Here is an 18,494-nt window from a genome sequence, read left to right as displayed (position 1 = left end):
TGGTTCCCCAAATGTGTTTTGGAGTTCTAAGTGCATTGCCGGATTTATTTAAACTGTCACAGGAGTATTTCTGGTACTCTTGTCAATCATGGCTTTATAGATTCTCATGCATAAAGACAAAATCAAAATGTGAGTTTTATGGCATTCAGTCCATGTATGTTAGATTTGATACCATCTGAAAGCCAGTATACTCCTAAAAGTTGACAAAATTAACTTTGAAAAGCTATACATGTTTTACAATTTACAGTCTTTCTCATCCTGGAAAATGGACAGAAATGTTCATGATCTTTCTGTCCAATTAAAACTCTAGAATCTCTATAATGACTCAAGAATGCACGTTATGTACAATGGAACAGCACACTTCCAATACGTTGGACAAGCATTCACTGCATACTTAAGTACAGTATGTTTGATGTGTACAGTATATGTTTCTTGCTACTTAGATATTCGTTGATAATGTTTGCACATATATTTTTGGACAGATACTAAAACGTACAGTATGAACGTACTGACAGCATCTAAAACATGAAACAATTTTTTTTACACGTAGAACTTTAGGGATGAACAAATATTTATGAATCCTCTGATGACTGGTCAGAGCAGAAATTTCAATATCTTTTATGAGGATGCCGCAGCAGGCGAACAAGAATACTTCCAGACATGATCCAGACACAATAGCTGGACAATCATTTATCGAAGTGTGGTCAGAGAAAGACTTTTTTATGTACAATTAACATCCATAATGACTAATAAAACTATTTTAATTTGCATTCTGTGACTGGCCAGTGCTAATACAGCACATGTATGTTTGTGGTGATAGGTGTGGTAGTTTGAAGCTGAGAGCTTGTATCCACAACAAATGAACGATTCTAACCATGGATCATTCAAAAAGGCAACCCTCTGGGGAATTGCCCATTTTCAAAATAAAGAAACCTCAAAACGAGAACAATCTGCAAGCAAAAAGGGGGCAACAGAGCCTGTAGTAATAAAACACGAAAAAACATCGGCATTCAGAGATGGCGACAACTCACCGACCCACAGATGGCCTTTTCTTGCTCGACTTAGCATTGTAGCATTGTAAGCTCACTTAGCATTGTAGTTTGTTAGATAGCGTTAGCCAATCTAATGGGGCATTTTATTATGGATTGTTGTATTGCAGTGCTTTATTTCATTATTGAGCAAGGACAATGGGGGGATCTTTATGCTGGTAACAATGCCATTCTCTAAACCAAGGGCGTAGCCAGGAAATTACTTTCGGGTGGGCCTAAAAAAAAATGGATGGGCCCAGTTTTTGCCCAAATATTATTTTTTTACCAAATTTTCTTTAACAACAGAGAAGCGGCACATTCAAACAGTTCTTTTACACTTTCAGAAATCAGAATTTATGCATTTTTAATCCATTTATAAATATATAATTGAAGTCAAATAATAATCTGTAATATTCTGGGTGGGCCTGAGTTTAATTTGGGTGGGTTATGCCCGTTGCTACGCCTTTGGCTACGCCACTGCTCTAAACCAGTTACTACCTTGGTCTTTTTGCCTGCTAGCTAAGATATACTGTAATAGTTTCCACCATTTGATATTCTGATATGATTAGCAATCGTTATGTCTAATGTCATCGTTGCCTAACCTTTGTAACATTAATTTTGAACAATTGTTTTCAATAAGTCAAAATAACGCTACGCTACTTACCTGCTAATAAGACTATCTTAAGCTAAAATATATTTAGGATTTCTTTCATTATTTATTTATTTATAAAGGGGAGGGGGCGAGTTTTGTTGTTGTTCATGACATTCGCTTTGATATGTTGATCATCTGTATCCATGGTTACACCAAAACACCTCAAACCATCCGATTCATCCACGCAAGAGAGCAGAGCCAAAGCCGATTGACATAAATACCATAACAGTGTTCCTCCACAAGCTATTTGAAGTTTTAAACTTCAACCGATAGAGGGTCAAACATAGTTTAGCTTTAAATTAACATCAAAGTTCAGTTAGTATGAAATATAAGTGAAACATTCACAATATTTGAACCCCAGAGGATTCATAAATAATTGTACGCCATATGTAAAAGTTTAAGTTTTAGATGATGTCAATAATGTTTTCCCACTAGAACCACACTTTACAGATGAATATCTACAGATATTATTGGAATCATGATGTCAATACACAACCAATATATTCACTTATTTTATGTGGAATAAGTGAAGCATTTATGCCAAAGGCAAGTCAGTACTCTCAGTGGCCATCTTGGCAGCTATATTCGGAGGATATACAAGTGGCATACAGGTACAGCTCCTGTGGACTTGAATGTGGTTAGACCTTAAACGGTTGGTCAAAATGATCATCAAAGGACACATTTCAAATCAGCAGTAAAATCTGACAACAATCCCAGGTGAAAAAGACGTTGTGTTTAATATGCTAAAAATATCTTTGAAATACAAATAGTATGTTTTTAATACATTTGTATTTCCAACATGCTTATTTAAAGTGTACTAAAAATATATTTAATTGCATTTTAATATATTTCTAAAAAATATACTAGAAGTACATTGGTAATAAATATATGTTTAATTACACTTTTAAGAAATATGCTATAGAAAAGCATACTTTTGTTGTATTTCTAAAAAATATATTAGTAGTACATTGGTAATAAATGTATGCTTTATCACATTTTTAATAAATATGCTAATGACAATCATACTTTAAATATGTTTTTAAAAAGTGTACTAGAACTACATTGGTAATAAATATGTTCAATTACAATTTTTTAAAAAATATGCTAAATACAAACATATTTAAATTATATTTCAAAATAGTTTACAAGAAATGCAATGGTAATAAATATATACTTAATTGAAATTTGAGGAAATATGCTAAAAACGAACATAGTTTAGTGAAGTTTTAGTGTATTTACAGAAAACATACTTGTGTTACTAAATTAAAGTATTTTTTTATGTTTTTTATGTACTTTGTGTGTACAGTAAAACGATTAATATTTTTGTTTGTTACACATAACTTATTTATAACCTTGGTTACTACTGCAGTATATTTTTAATATTTATGTGAAAGCATGTGCTTAAGCCCTGCTTAAAAAAAATATTGTGAAAATCAAATAAGACATCAATATATATATATATATATATATATATCAGATAATCAAATTAATTCTTAAACTAATTGCATATATGCATATATATATATAAAACATTTTCAAAGCTTAAAAATTTAACATGAAGGGAATTAAACATGTATTGAAATGACTTGTAAAATATTTCTACAACAACTAGAAGTAGCACTTTAATTATAAATATGTGCACAGTTAAACCTTTAAGAAATGTACCGAAAACTACCATACTTTTTGTAAAACTACCAACACATAACTCAAAGTATCTGTATTCACACTTTATATTATGTGTATTAGGTTTAATTTTTTTTTTTATATTAATTTATTTTCTATAATTATGAAATTATGTAATGCACTTCTTGGTATTAAATCAATATGTATATAAAATATTTGTTTACTTTTTGTAGTTTTAAACAATAAAACATTTATTATGTACATTTTATTGCACTTTGAAAACATTATAAATATATAAATGTATATATATAAATATTAATTATCTATTCAAATGTATTATTAATTATTCAAAGAGTCTATTTCCACAAAACAAGTTTACTACAAACAAGTTAAAATAATAATAATAATAAAAAATGATATCCACTGAATACTGTTCCTTTAACATTAGATCTTTCAGTACAGTGCAGTAATGGCAATAGGCAGTTTGAACAATCCACTTAAAACCTCAATGTGAATACAAGTACTTACACACATCAATATAAAAGATCAGGTATACATACTAGAAAAACAAAAAATCTTAAAGCTTAACTCTAACATTTTTAATTACACCAAAGCTTTACACATGTTTAGCCAAAAGTAATTAAAAAAAACCTGTATATAAAGCATGTTATGCAATTCAATAATTCAATTATTGAATTGCAATGCATCTGCAATGATTTTAGTCCCTTTCAATATTATTTGGCAAGTATACGATATAGATTTTCTCTTCCAATTCAATCATCACACATTTTCTTTTCAAAGACTGTGTATGCACTGCATAAATAGAATTTGACTCTTTTACCTCATGAATAAACTTGGAAGAAATTTTAAGGTCAGAATCCCTACAAAGGTGTTTTGCAGTCCTGCAAAGCTCCTTAACCAAAACACAACTCATTTGTGCATTACAACCTTCAGAGTAAAATGCCACAATGCTCATAATCTTGCATAATGTGCCATCAGCTAACTCGACAACAGAGTTGTTTCTTTTTTGTAGCCGTTTGTTAGTTTCTGTGTGATAAAGTACACCGTCGATAAGAAAACGATCATAATACAAGCATTGCTGTACCCTGACATCAAAAAGATCCTGTATAGCAAGCATGTGCCGTACTGGAATGGTCACTGGATGAGGATTACCAAAAACCCTAACCATCTCTGACAGTTGTGTTGATTTAGCCGTCTCTTGCTTACTGTTTTGCATGTCATTGAACAGTTTTTTGACTGTGTCTTTGGCATTCCACATGTACTTGTCTGCTTTGATTGTGAGGTCTCTCCACTTGAGGAATCTCTTGACAATCTGTTGTTGGACATGTGTGGTTCCATTAAAGAACTTCAAGAGTGTGCCATTGAAAGATTCAAAAGAAAAGGTGGATGTAGCCCAAAGAGGTCCCCAGTTTCTCACACTTGCAGAAATGTGTGTCATCAAGTGCAAGTTAAATGACATATTTTCCTTGCCGTAAAATTTCTGAAATTCCATAACAAATTTTTTCAGTGCTTTCTCTGCATTGTCAATTTCAACCATTTCTATCTTTTCCTGAAGCAAAGTATATATGCCAAAAACAAGAAGGAAAAGATGGTTCCAGTATTTTTGGAAAGAACACCACAAAGCACTGGTAAAGCATAGAACAGAAGAAAAGATCTCCATTCTGAGGCCTTCCAATATTTGCGTTCTTTTACAGAACGTGGGACTCTAGTTAACTCTACTGGAGGCTGGATTGCTAGTAACTGCTTATCAATTACTTCGGTTTTTGTGCCAATGTACCAAGGTTTATCATGGTTAGTGGAATCCAGCCATAATGTCATTAGTTGTCGTGTTACTCCTAGACAAACACTGTGCTGGTATTCAGGCACAAACCCATTGACAATCTGAAAGTTTGCTAGCTTCATTAAAGGAGATGGTCCTTTCACTCCCATTACAGGCTGCTGAGGAGTTGCAGCCATAGCATGTTGAAAATGCTCAGATTCACATCTGAGAGGAGGTTCAGGACTTATATAAGAGTATGAACCACCACCTTTATGGTAGCAAAAGTCACAGCCATATGTCCCATTGAACTGTTTTGTGTTTCGAATTTGTGGACGGGCCACTGAATCTGAACTACAGATTAGTGCATGCACCTTAGAGGAATGTTGCTGGCCCTGTTTGTCTGTCCATTTAATTCCATTTTGTTCCAGTTCTTGAAGCTCATCAACAAATGGAGTTAACAGAGTTGTCATGTTGGGTTTCTTCTCTCCAAACCAAATACATGGTATGCAGATATTATTTTTTCTTTCTTTTGGATCCAGTTCAATGATCTGACACTGAATTGGCCATAGCTGACTTTTGGAGCTCTTGAAAACTGGGATACCATCACAGTTCCACAGTAAACTCACATCCTCTTCACTAATTTTACCACTCCTGATTAGTTTTTCATACTCCATTCCTGAATGTATGTCATTAATAATCCCATTAGTTGACATTTTTCTTTCTAATGTATTCTTAGAATTTTCCAGAATGTCCTTAATTTGGCAAGATAATTTCAAAACCAGAAAATACGATCCATTTTTTAAATTTGTGTCTGCATCAAACAACATGTGACATACAGAACATTGTGTCTGACCATTAACCTTACTTATATAGTTGGTGCATCCAGAACAGTAAAAATGTGATTCATATTGTCCATACTGCCCATAAGCTTTATGAAATAGGTAAGAAGTAGCTGGTACTGATCCTGGGAAATGTTCATTAAACAATTTGAGGAGGTCTTCAAGAGCTGTCCCTGTGAGGTTATGCCTCAAAATGAAGGACATCAAAAGAAGCAGACTCTGTCCTCTGGAGATAGGTGCTCCTGGGTAAAGCAGTTCTTCCTCCTCTGATAGAAGAAGAAGAACAAGAAGAAAAAATAATTAAAAAAAGTATGAATAATAATGAAATAAATACATAAACAAACAGATCAGTAACTAGATGGGCATTTGCAAAAAGCAGACCTCTGTCAAAGTCAGTGATATATCTCAGTTTAAAATAAAATGATCTGGATCCAAAACTTTATAGTTTAGGCCACGCTCGACCTCTTTTCCTCTTCTTTTTACTTTTTTTCTGAGAAATCTTGCTGAGAGATGAAAAACACATCTGCAAATATTGATCGTGCATTGACTCAGGGCCCTTGGCAGAAATTATTAGAGCCAGCATGCAACAATGCTACTTAACTTTGTCTTTGCTATAATTATAAATTACTATCCAACATATAGTGTGGGCAAAACTGCCCTTCCTATTTAAGCATTATAACTGCATTCCTTTTATGTTGGGTCTTCTTTTCAATATCATTTATTACATTACTACAACTCAGATGGAACACAAAGCCACACCATAAATACTTTATGACAACAATACCTGTGATGGATTTGAGTTTGGTTCTTGTTCCAGGTTAGGTATTTCTGGTTCTGGTTGCAAATCAGCATTGTGGTCATGAAGTCCCTCACAAACAGGCCTGTCCTGAATTATCTGTTTAATATATAGATGTATGTCTGAGTTTTCCAAGTAACAACTTTTGTTGTGTTAAACAATTTAAATGAACATTTTTAAAATACCGTTATTAGTTCTATAATTGATTCACCACAACCTCCCTCAGCTGTTATAATTATGCCTGTACTCTGAAGTAGTCCCTTTAAATCACGAGTACATCTGTAACCATCTAAATATTTGTGACATACCAAGTGTTGAGTGTCTGAGTATAAGAAGCACCACAACAGTGTGAATAATTGCCCAAAGGGGATTAATAAAGCGCTAAATTAAGAAAAAAATAGGCTAATAAAATTAACTAATAATAATTAGTAAATAAAATAAAAAAATGTAACTCAAAAATAATTTGTAACAGCCACGACAGCCATTAAATATAAAATATTGTCATGATGTGACAGTACGCTGACACAAGTCATGTAGCCACATACAGTATGCAAATTGTTAATGTGGATAATAATAATAAAAATTATATATATATATATATATATATATTGTCACGGTATTTAATCCTATGTCTCTTCCTTGTCTCGTGCCTTGTTCTTAGTGTGTGTTGTGTGGGTGCGTGAATGTGTGGGCGTGTTGTTTGTACCATGATTAGCGCTCTGCCGCAATCACTCCTCTCACCAGCTGTTACTCATTCCCATTCCCTTTAAATTCTCACCACTCTCTCATCTCCTTGTCAGATCGTTGTTTGTGATGTCCGGTGTTGTTCGCTCTTCAGAGTTCCAGTCCAGTTCTCTCGTTGTCCCTGTTTCGCGGTCCTGTTTGCTGTTACCCGGATTCGCCGTGTCTGTTCAACACTTCTCTTCACTCTTCTCACCACGCATCATCTGACCATTGGAGACTCTGCGCCACTAGACCATCACCCCGACTTTTCCCCTATCTTCTCAATTTGACTGTCAATAAACTAATTGTCAACTTGCAACTTGCTTCCTAGCTTCATTACGCCACAGAACGATCTGACCACAAGATGGAAGCAGCGAGTAACAATTCAGACAGCCTAGAAGAATTCGTGATGAACAGCAGACTTCGTATGGAGAACCAGGAGAAGAATCTCAATGACACGGCTCAGGCTGTCCAGGCTCTAGTGGCGCAGGTGTCCGGACTCACCCAGCAAATTCAACTTCTGCGAGCTCCCACTGCGCCACCCAGCACCGCTGATTCCTCAACCACCACCAGCTCCTCCCAGTCGGAGCCCCGCCTACCGGGTTCCAGAGCTATATTCAGGTGAACCTAATTTTTGCCGAGCTTTTCTAACACGATGCTCAATGCATTTTTCTTTACAACCCAGAACATTCTGTGATGAAAGAACCAAGGTCGCTTTTGTCCTGACGCTACTTTCTGGGAGAGCGGCCCTTTGGGGAACGGCGGTGTGGGAGAATCAAGATGAATGCTGCACCTCTTTTCAAGCACTCTCCGCGGAGATGAAGCGAAGCTTTCGACCGTGCTGTCTCCGGTAGAGAGGCAGCCAGAGTGCTGGTCGACTTAGCGCCAGGGGAGAGATCTGTATCAGACTTTTCTATCGAAGTTCGGACGCTAGCGGCGGAGAGCCAATGGAACGAGGAGGCGAGTGGGACATGTTCCTGCATGGGCTGGCTGATCGCGCCCAAAAGGAGATATACGCCATGGATCTCCCCACCAAGCTAAACGATTTGATCGCCTTGGCGCTTAGAGTGGACGCAAGGTTATCCAGAATGGAACAGCGTAGTACAAACCAACCGCCCCTTGAGAGGATTAGGCGGTCAATGTTCTGGAGGCGGGACGCTGCTCAGCCCCGCTCTGTGATCCCGAGCCCATGCAGGTGGGTCGAGCCCGGCTTTCCGGGAGGAGAAGGAAAGGCGGAGATCCCAGGGACTGTGTTTGTACTGTGGTGGTGCTGGACATTTTGCCTACAACTGTCCTTTAAAAGGATCCGCCCGATAGCAAGTATGAGGCTACTATCGGGTGGGATCTCCACGAGAAGACCTCATCCACATCTACCCTCCTTCCGTAAGTCTTCAATGGTCTAATCACCGCCACGACTGTCGAAGCACTTCTGGATTCTGGGGTCGAAGGAAATTTCATGGACTACACTTTTGCACTCAACCACCAAGTCCCCTCAAGTCTCTCACTCACCGGATCGCTGTTCACGCTCTCAATGGCCAGAAACTTCCCACCATTTCCCTAGCCACTGAAGACATCACTCTGGCCACGCCAGGCAATCACACCGAGACCATCTCCTTCTACATACTGGACACTCCTCTTGCCCCCATCGTCCTTGGTCATCCCTGGCTCACCCATCACAACCCTAAAGTGGACTGGCAGTCTAAGTCTGTGTCAGCGTGGAGCACTCAATGTCATAAGTCTTGTCTTGTTTCTGCCTGTTCGCCTGTTTTTGTCCCTGTTTTTCAGGAAGAGGCGGTGGATTTATCTAACGTGCCCGCGGAGTACCTGGACCTGAAGGAGGTGTTCAGTAAGTCTCGGGCGCTTCTCTCCTCCACATCGCCCCTATGACTGTGCCATAGAGTTATTGCCAGGTACATCTCCGCCTAAGGGCAAGTTATATTCACTCTCGATTCCAGAGAGGGAGGCTATGGAGAAATATATTTCTGATTCTCTAGCTAATGGATTCATCCGCCCTTCCTCTTCAGCCGGGGCGGATTCTTTTTGTGGGGAAGAAGGATGGATCTCTGCGACCTTGCATTGATTATCGGGTTGAACAACATCACGGTAAAGAATACTTATCCTCTACCGCTGATGTCTTCAGCTTTTGAGAGGTTGCAGGGAGCATCCATCTTCACTAAATTGGATTTACGTAATGCTTATCATTTGGTCCGCGATCAGGGAGGGGGATGAATGGAAAACCGCTTTTAACACCCCCAGGGGCACTTTGAATACTTGGTCATGCCGCTCGGCTTGTCCAACTCCCCAGCGGTCTTCCAGGCACTCGCCAATGACGTGCTGCGAGACATGGTTGATCAGTTCATATATGTTTACCTGGATGACATATTGATTTTTTCTTCTTCTCTCCAGGAACATGTGCAGCACGTCCGCTAGTGCTTCAGAGATTGCTAGAGAATGGGCTTTTTGTCAAGGCGGAGAAATGCGCTTTTCATGCACAGTCTGTTCCTTTCTTAGGGTACATCGTGGTCGGTTGAGGGAATGCGCATGGATCCTGAGAAGATCAAGGCTGTGGTAGATTGGCCAAGTCCAGAGTCTCGTAAGGCCCTACTGAGATTCCTGGGGTTCGCCAATTTCTACCGGGCGCTTCATTCGCAATTTCAGTCAACTAGCCACACCTCTGACCGCCCTGACCTCCCCAGAACAACGCTCAGGTGGTCAGACGCAGCTGAGGCCGCGCTTGCCAAACTGAAAGGTTGCTTTGTTTCAGCCCCCATCCTGATAACCCCTGATCCATCACGCCAGTTCGTGGTGGAGGTCGATGCATCAGAGGTAGGGGTAGGCGCAGTGCTATCCCAGCGTTCTCCTTCAGACGACAAGATACACCCTTGCGCTGCTTTTTTCTCATCGCTTGTCCTCGGCCGAACGTAATTATGACATTGGTAACAGAGAGTTGTTGGCAGTCAAGTTAGCTTTGGAGGAATGGCGCCACTGGTTGGAGGGTTCGGGGTACCTTTTATCGCCTGGACCGATCACAAGAATTTGGAATATATTCGCGACAGCTAAAAGATTAAACTCCAGGCAGGCTCGGTGGGCTCTTTTTTTCGGTCGCTTTGATTTTACTCTCTGCATCGCCCGGTTCCAAGAACATCAAACCCGATTCTTTATCACGTATTTTTGATCACTCCAACGCTCGCCTACTCCCGAAAGTGCATTTTACCAGAGACTCTATTCATCTCTACACTCACATGGGAGATCGAATCGAAGGTCAAGACGGCCTTAGAAGGGTAACGCCTCGGCTCGGTGCCCACCGAACCGCTTGTTTGTGCCGGAGGGTTACGGTCCAGCGCTATTCAGTGGGGACATTGTTCTAATGTGGCTTGTCATCCAGGAGTTAATCGAACTAAGTTTTTAGTCAAGCAACGCATTCTGGTGGCCTTTGATGGTTCGTGACGCTCACAGTTTTGTTTTGGCTTGCTCAGTCTGCGCCACTGGTAAGAGTTCCAATCGACCCCCAGACGGGTTACTTCAACCGCTGCCGGTGCCATCGAGACCCTGGTCCCATATCGCTCTAGATTTTATCACCGCCCTCCCACCCTCACAGGGACACACGGTAGTTTTAACCGTGGTGGACCGGTTCTCGAAGGCGCCCACTTCATTCCCTTGCCCAAATTACCCTCTGCCAAGGAGACAGCGGTGATTGTCATTGACCACGCCTTTCGCTACATGGCCTCCCGACAGATGTGGTCTCTGACAGAGGACCCCAATTTGTGTCCAAATTTTGGCGAGAATTTTGTAAATTACTGGGAGCTTACTGTTAGTCTGTCCTCAGGGTTTCATCCCCAGAGCAATGGTCAATCTGAGCGAGCCAACCAGGATCTGGAGAGAACGCTACGATGTTTGGTATCCAAGAATCCTTCCTCATGGAGTCAGCAACTGTCTTTTGTTGAGTACGCCCACAACACGCTACCAGTATCATCCACGGGCCTATCTCCGCTTGAGTGTAGTGTAGGTTACCAGCCACCTATTTTTCCTAGTCTGGAATCCGAGTCGCGGTCCCTCCGCCACGCCTTCGTCCAGAGGTGTCACCGCGACTTGGACTAGGGCCCGGAGACTCTACTCCAAGTGGGGTCACGCACTAAGGCCAAAGCTGATCGCCACCGGTCTAGGCCTCCCGTGATACGCCGTTGGTCAAAGAGTGTGGCTTTCTACTAAGAACATTCCTCTACGCCCGTGATCTAATAAACTTGCACCTAAATTTATTGGCCCGCTCGCTGTCACCAAGATCGTTAGTCCGGTGGCAGTCCGCCTCAACCTTCCTCCAGCTGCATAGGAGAATTCACCCCGTATTTCATGTATCCAAAATAAAACCCGCCTTTTATTCCTCAAGATTAACTCGCCGGTTCCGTTCCCCGCCACGACTCGTAGACGGGAACCTACTTATTCGGTCAACCGTATTCTGGACTCAAGACGGAGGGGACGCGGATTTCAGTACCTGGTGGACTGGGAAGGTTACGGTCCGGAGGAGAGAGGTTGGGTACCGGCCAGAGACATTCTGGATCACTCCCTTATCGATGACTACAATCGGCAGGTAGGGAGCCTGGGAACGCCAGGAGGCGCTCCTAGGGGAGGGGTACTGTCACGGTATTTAATCCTATGTCTCTTCCTTGTCTCGTGCCTTGTTCTTAGTGTGTGTTGTGTGGGTGCGTGAATGTGTGGGCGTGTTGTTTGTACCATGATTAGCGCTCTGCCGCAATCACTCCTCTCACCAGCTGTTACTCATTCCCATTCCCTTTAAATTCTCACCACTCTCTCATCTCCTTGTCAGATCGTTGTTTGTGATGTCCGGTGTTGTTCGCTCTTCAGAGTTCCAGTCCAGTTCTCTCGTTGTCCCTGTTTCGTGTCCTGTTTGCTGTTACCCGGATTCGCCGTGTCTGTTCAACACTTCTCTTCACTCTTCTCACCACGATCATCTGACCATTGGAGACTCTGCGCCACTAGACCATCACCCCGGACTTTTCCCCTATCTTCTCAATTTGACTGTCAATAAACTAATTGTCAACTTGCAACTTGCTTCCTAGCTTCATTACGTCACATATATATATATATATATATATATATATATATATATTTACCTGATAATTAATGTTTGGTTCTTGATGATGACTCTCAGGAGACTGGCACAAGTTGGACTGTTTAGGCTGGCCTCTTCCATCAATATTGGTCACATCATTAACACTCTAAAAAAGGTAGGCGCTACATATAAATTTTCAGTCTGAATGATGGATGACATCTTAATGGAAGTCCAAAGTGATGCAAAGTCTAAATTAAAAATTAGTGCTTGGTATTGAGTCTGCGGTGTATTTAAAAATAATTATATAATATAATATATATAATATATAATAAACTGATGTTGACACAATATGGCATACCTACCAACTCAACTATTTCCTGCACTTGGTCATCCATTTTGTGTCTCTTTGCTGGTTCTGGGCATGTAGAATAATGGACACTGTAATTTTCCTTGGTTGACTCATTGTTTTTGCAATTAACTTGAAGCTAAAAAACACCAAGTTGATGTTAACATGATTATTATTAATTAATTAATACTTTTCCCAGTACATTACTTATAACCATCATATGCTACTGACTGAATAACAATTTTACCAGTGTTTTCCTTCTCCTGTATTCAGTTGTTCTTGGTAATTCAGAAACATTTATAGACACATAGTTTTTGTAACCATCTAGGGCTGAATTCTGTAAAGAAAGAGAATGGCAAAAGATTGGTTTCATATCCTGGATTAGAAATAAACCATTGTTTGAATTCTAAGGTGAAATAGCATGCACATTCAATCATACATAATAAATATGATTTGTTTCAGATCTGCCTGCAGTATTCAAACAGTGCATGAAAATAAAATGCTTAACACAGAAATTAAAAATAAAATTCAGTATTACCTCTTTATTTTCTGTACCCAGCTTCTTAAATCGGCGATGTTCTGTAGTTCTTGGAATATTTTTATCTTGTGAATTGAGGTAAGATTTGTATTTCTTCATTTCTGTCACTTCAGTGCCTAAATTTGTCAAATTTCCGGACGGTGACGGTTATGTGCACTTCAATAAAAATAAAAAATAAAAATATATAAATGCAACTGGAAATATATATATATATATCTTTCCAGTTGCATTCATTTAGGCCAATCAGAGCCAAGTTTTTCAAAACAAGCTTGCAGGTAAGTCTCCAATCACACACTGCAATTTGAATATGCAATTTGAGCGGGAAACGGATACTGTGGTATTCCAAATATAGCCTACGGATATTTCAACAGAAATCATGTCTTTTCCAAATTTCGCTTTGTACTATTTCCCTGACTCTGACCTAGTGAAGGTGGACAGCACAGATATAATATTAAGAGAACACAGACGAGCAGATTACCAGGTCAGCTCCCGCGAACAAATTAGCAGTGAAGAGGGCTATGTAGAGGTGCGCCTGCCAAGTCGCAGCCGACATGGAAAGAGCAAGATACTGCCAGCAAAGATCTTACTTCTTGGTGGTAAGTTTATTAGTTTAAGTGATTAGTATAAGTGGATTTATTCTAACTTTGGGTTTAGAAAATATTTTCAGAAGTTGATGACGATGCTCTTTTACATTAGATAATTTATGTGGATTACTGATGTTAACCGTTGACTTGACACTGACGCGAGCTAACGTCTATCCATAAACATACGTCTCAGTTGTCGTGGAAAATCACGATGAATACGTAATCTATTCTAGACAGTGAAATAAAACAATTATAAACACATTGCACACTGTGTTTGCAGAGAAAAACGGTTATTAATGGTGATTACACGACAGGATTGATTGTCCTTGGACAAGCAACTTTTCGTTGAGCACAATGTCGGCCGAAAATGTTAACGTAGGATATTTAAATCCATAAAATGTTAGGCTAATTCATTAATATTAGTCTGTCAGTTTTCATGTCATTGTCTTATATTTGATAAATAAATCAAGTTGTAATCACCAACTATAAGCTTTTACAAAACCAATTAAATAACTTGCACTGCATTAAAACGGCATTAAATAATGAAATGAGAGTTTTTATATTTAATATATAGCCTATCCAAGAAATGTGCATATTGCAAAGATTTTTCTTTTAATAAAACCGTCGGTAGATGACGTCGAGTAAGTAGTAGTTTAGCCTCTTTGTTGAGGCCTGTATTTTAGATAACATTACATTCAATAACAGAAATATTATTTACATTTTACTATTATGCATTTAGCAGATATTTCTATTAGAAATTGTAAAAGGGGTATTTTCCTCAGTTTTATCTGTAAAATGTGGATCTATTCTGAGTATTGTCAAGTGAAGATATATCCTAAAATAACATAGAAGATAAAATAGTGTATTATATTATATTTCCAAAGTAGAAAAAACACATTATGAACAAAACATACAACAGTATCCTCATAAGCTGACCACTAACCTAGGGTTGTGTTTTTAAAAAGTGTAGTTTACACCCTAACAAATTGAAACATTTTAATTTCAATGTTTGGTAAAAAAAAAAGAAAAAATTCAAAATACATGTGTTCATACAAAGTAAGAAGATTTTAAATGGCCTGAGGGTGAATAAATGTTGACAATGAGGAATTACTACACATTGGCTATCACTTTCTTGGTGTGTTTATTGGTTCTGCCCATTCTGATGTTGTATTGTTATCATATTATGTAATTACATATATTTTGTAATTACAGATGTTTACAAGGACTTAATTGTAAAGAGAGATGCTTTTAAGAGAGGTGAAGACATCTGGAAGACCAACATTCTTCAAGGGAAAAAAACATCCGAGGTCGTAAAGGTTGTTCATTATCTTAACCTTTCAGGATTATTGTTTTTAACAGTAGTGATTCGCCTGACTGCCTTTTTATGTTAATTTGAATGTGTTGTTTTTAGAGTGCAAGTACATCTCAAAGTGCAGCTGCTGTTGCAATGGGAGACCAGCTGAAAAGAGACCTTCTGGAGTTGAGGAAAAAAAAAGCAGCTCCTGTAACCTCCACTCCAATGTCAGATGACTCAGATAACACTGAAATTGACATGTTTGAAAACATACCTAGACAATCAAGGAAGAGAGTAAGCAATGTTTAATTTTTAATTAAAAATAATCTCAAATAATTTTTTACCCTTTCATCTATTTACAAATAAAGTATAAAATTGTGTCTCTAAATGTCAAGTAAACTTTGGATTCCTCCATCTTTGTGACCTAAGCAAAATTATCCACCACTTTGTCTTAGAACATTTTGCTGCTTTAGGAATCTCCTACTATTATAAATGTCAGATTTCAGAGTTTTCTGTTATTAAGACTGGAAACAGATGTTTTAGATGTAAAAACATTTTTAGTATAGTGTCTTATTTTATGGGAACTGCAGGGAGTATATGCTAGTCAGCCCTGATATTTTCTCTTTGGTGTTTCTTCTCGTTTTACTAAATTTGTTCAACAAAGTTGAATAATTCAAATGTAGATTTGTATTTGACTTCCATACAATCACAATAGACACATTAATTAGAATTGTAATTATGTTTAATTAAATTTAATGTTTAATTGAGCCTCTTCTAACCTTGTGTCCAATGTAACAAATACAGGCTGCACTGGAGAGTGACAACGAACAAGGAGATATAAGTAAGGATTTTGACAACAGTCTTTTGCAGAGTACATCAGCCCCAGAACACTCATGTTGAGCTTGATGATGATGTTGTCAAAGCTTTGAAAGGTAAATTGCTAGCAATTGAAATGTAAATATTAAACCTTTAATTTATTTTTACAAATACTGACTTAATCATTTATAATATACTTTTTATTGTTCATTTTTATATTTGTTGCATTGGACACAACGTTAGAAGATGATCAATTAAACATAATTACATTTAAAATTAATTTGTCTATTGTGACTCTATGGGAGTCAAATACAATTGCAAATGCAATTTTTGTTGACTATGTAAAAATAAAATAAAAAAGGTTTATATGTTTTATAGACTAGACACTTGCCAATGCTTACAATGAGGAAGTCATTGGAAAATTTTACTTGTGATGGTGTAATTTTTTGGTGTAGTATGAGGCCTCAGGTGTCTTTGTTTGACCAGTTAAAGGGTTAATTCACGCAACATTTAAGAATCTGTCATTAATTACACAACCTCATGTCGGTTCAAACCCATAAGTCAGGTTGAACCACTGTAGTCACATGGACTATTTTAGCAATGTCTTTACTACATTTCTGGTCTTTGAAAGTGGTAATAAAGTTACTTTATATGGATCAGAAAGTGAACAATGTTGAAACGACATGAGTGTGAGTAATTATTGACAGAAGTTTCATTTTTGGGTAAACTAACTCTTAAAGTCTATTTATGTTGCAGTCTTTTGATAGGGTATCAGCCAGCATGGAGAGGAAAAGTCATCACGATGACTCTGTATTAACAGATAGAAAAGGATGGAAAAAGACAGGGGCGGGCTTTGCTCTGACTTCGCGTCCAGAAGTGCACGAGCGCAAAGCCCGCGCCTGTCGGTGATTGGTTGGACACTGTTTATTTTGGTTTTGAGTGGTGGTTGTACCCATTTGTTTTTGTGTGCAGATCTCAGAGCCTAGTCTGCCTACAGAGAGGCGTTTTTTGACAGCCTGCTTATGGGGAGGGCAGCTAGCGGATCATTAGGAAAGATTAGATGAATGTGATCATTTATTTTTGGGCCTGAAATCACTGATACAACCTTAAATGTAAAGAGTTATTTCTTATTAATTCCTATGATAAGCAAGTATATTACATGTTTTATTTCAGACCTTAATAAACATATGGCTCAAACTTACAAAACATTGAGTCAAAACTGGCTTCATCATAGCTTCATTGCTGGGTTTGCAGCTTTTCCAGATGTTCACGTTGCATAATTACATCACTCAGTAATGGTTCCCATGGCAACGAGGAATGGCTGCTCTTTTGTGAAGTAAACTCAACATTTTTAAACTTTCTGCTAAGATATATGTGACTTTTTTGCAACGAAAATGTGGGAATTATGAAAGCACCGCATATTTTGTGTGTGTAAATCTGGAATTTATTCGGCTAAGTGTGCTGTATTTGAAAAAATGCATCCCCCGCGTAAATATGCGTACTTTGCCTGATTATGCATTGAATTATGCAATCACATAATTGTGTTTTTATGGAGGGACTGATTTATATGGTTGTATGTGTTGTATTCAGCTTTTTTACATTTAATCAAGTCGTTATCAGCTGTCACCAACTTGTAACATTCATAGAATTGTCTGTCTTAATTAATAATGAATAATTACTGTAATAATAGCATGGAAGTTACAGTAATGGTTCATTACTAAATATATTTCAGCATTTAAACAAGAGTCCATGTATATATGAAGAACACAAACTAGTGTTTTTCTTCCCTAACTTTGTATAACATGCAACTCAATTTTTCTTGTAGAGCTTCCAGGGATAGTAGCATCTCTCAAAGAGGTCCTAGAGTCCATGAAACGAGGCTCATGCAGCTCAAGCCCAAGTTCATCTGAGCTGTGTCTTTCAGAAACCTCAGAAATGGTTAGAAAAGTCTTTATGATAAAGAAAAATCCTATTTGTAATTATAATTATATCTGTCTTTTTAGCATTAACACTTCAGTAAGTGTTCTGAATTAAGTAACAAAGTGGCAGCTTTTTATTTGAATTATAAATTAACAAGTTTATACAAATGCTTGGTTTTTATTCTTCCCAGATTTCCCTTGGTGGTTCTGATGTAAAAGTCCCCAAAAGAGTCTATGACAGGCTGAACAAATCACGAGCTTCTCTTTTTACTCAAGATTTGGCCACTTTACTTTTGGAAGAGAAACTTTATCCAGATGTACGCTTACTGGTAAATCCGGGATTCAATCAAAAGACCAGTTGGACCCTCTCAAGGTGCAAGCCCTCATAGGTATGTGTTTCTGTACATCATCACTTTTTGCTCTCAAAGTTAAAGGGGCTGACAAAAATAAATATTAGCATTTATACATTATAGTTATTAAACTTGTTC

The 18,494-nt window shown here is 38.2% G+C and overlaps 1 protein-coding gene and 1 long non-coding RNA gene across 4 annotated transcripts; one reads left to right on the top strand and one right to left on the bottom strand.

Annotated features, from left to right (window-relative positions):
• Positions 1-3,579: 3,579 nt before the first annotated feature.
• Positions 3,580-14,247, bottom strand: LOC127653572 (uncharacterized). 3 transcript variants are annotated; one of them, XM_052140286.1, is made up of 6 exons: positions 13,394-14,247; positions 13,103-13,192; positions 12,872-12,994; positions 12,571-12,675; positions 6,707-6,817; positions 3,580-6,188 (listed from the first exon to the last, which is right to left on the bottom strand). In XM_052140286.1, the coding sequence occupies exons 1-6, from the start codon at positions 13,490-13,492 to the stop codon at positions 6,126-6,128; spliced, it is 591 nt and encodes a 196-aa protein (XP_051996246.1). In that variant the 5' UTR covers positions 13,493-14,247; the 3' UTR covers positions 3,580-6,125. The 3 variants fall into 3 exon arrangements, with proteins under 3 accessions (XP_051996246.1, XP_051996244.1, XP_051996245.1); XM_052140284.1 differs by having other exon boundaries at positions 13,394-13,567; XM_052140285.1 differs by having other exon boundaries at positions 13,103-13,558.
• Positions 14,248-16,156: 1,909 nt separating this feature from the next.
• LOC127653571 (uncharacterized) lies at positions 16,157-18,289 on the top strand. Its single transcript, XR_007971827.1, has 3 exons — positions 16,157-16,203; positions 17,913-18,025; positions 18,198-18,289. It is a non-coding gene; the product is annotated as an uncharacterized LOC127653571 (long non-coding RNA).
• The last annotated feature ends 205 nt before the right edge of the window (positions 18,290-18,494 follow it).

The sequence above is a fragment of the Xyrauchen texanus genome, chromosome 13 (genome assembly GCF_025860055.1).
Source record: "Xyrauchen texanus isolate HMW12.3.18 chromosome 13, RBS_HiC_50CHRs, whole genome shotgun sequence".
NCBI classification, from domain to species: Eukaryota; Metazoa; Chordata; class Actinopteri; order Cypriniformes; family Catostomidae; genus Xyrauchen; species Xyrauchen texanus.
The sequence above is the reverse complement of the archived record's forward strand: the minus strand, read 5'-3'. Positions and strand labels throughout refer to the sequence as shown.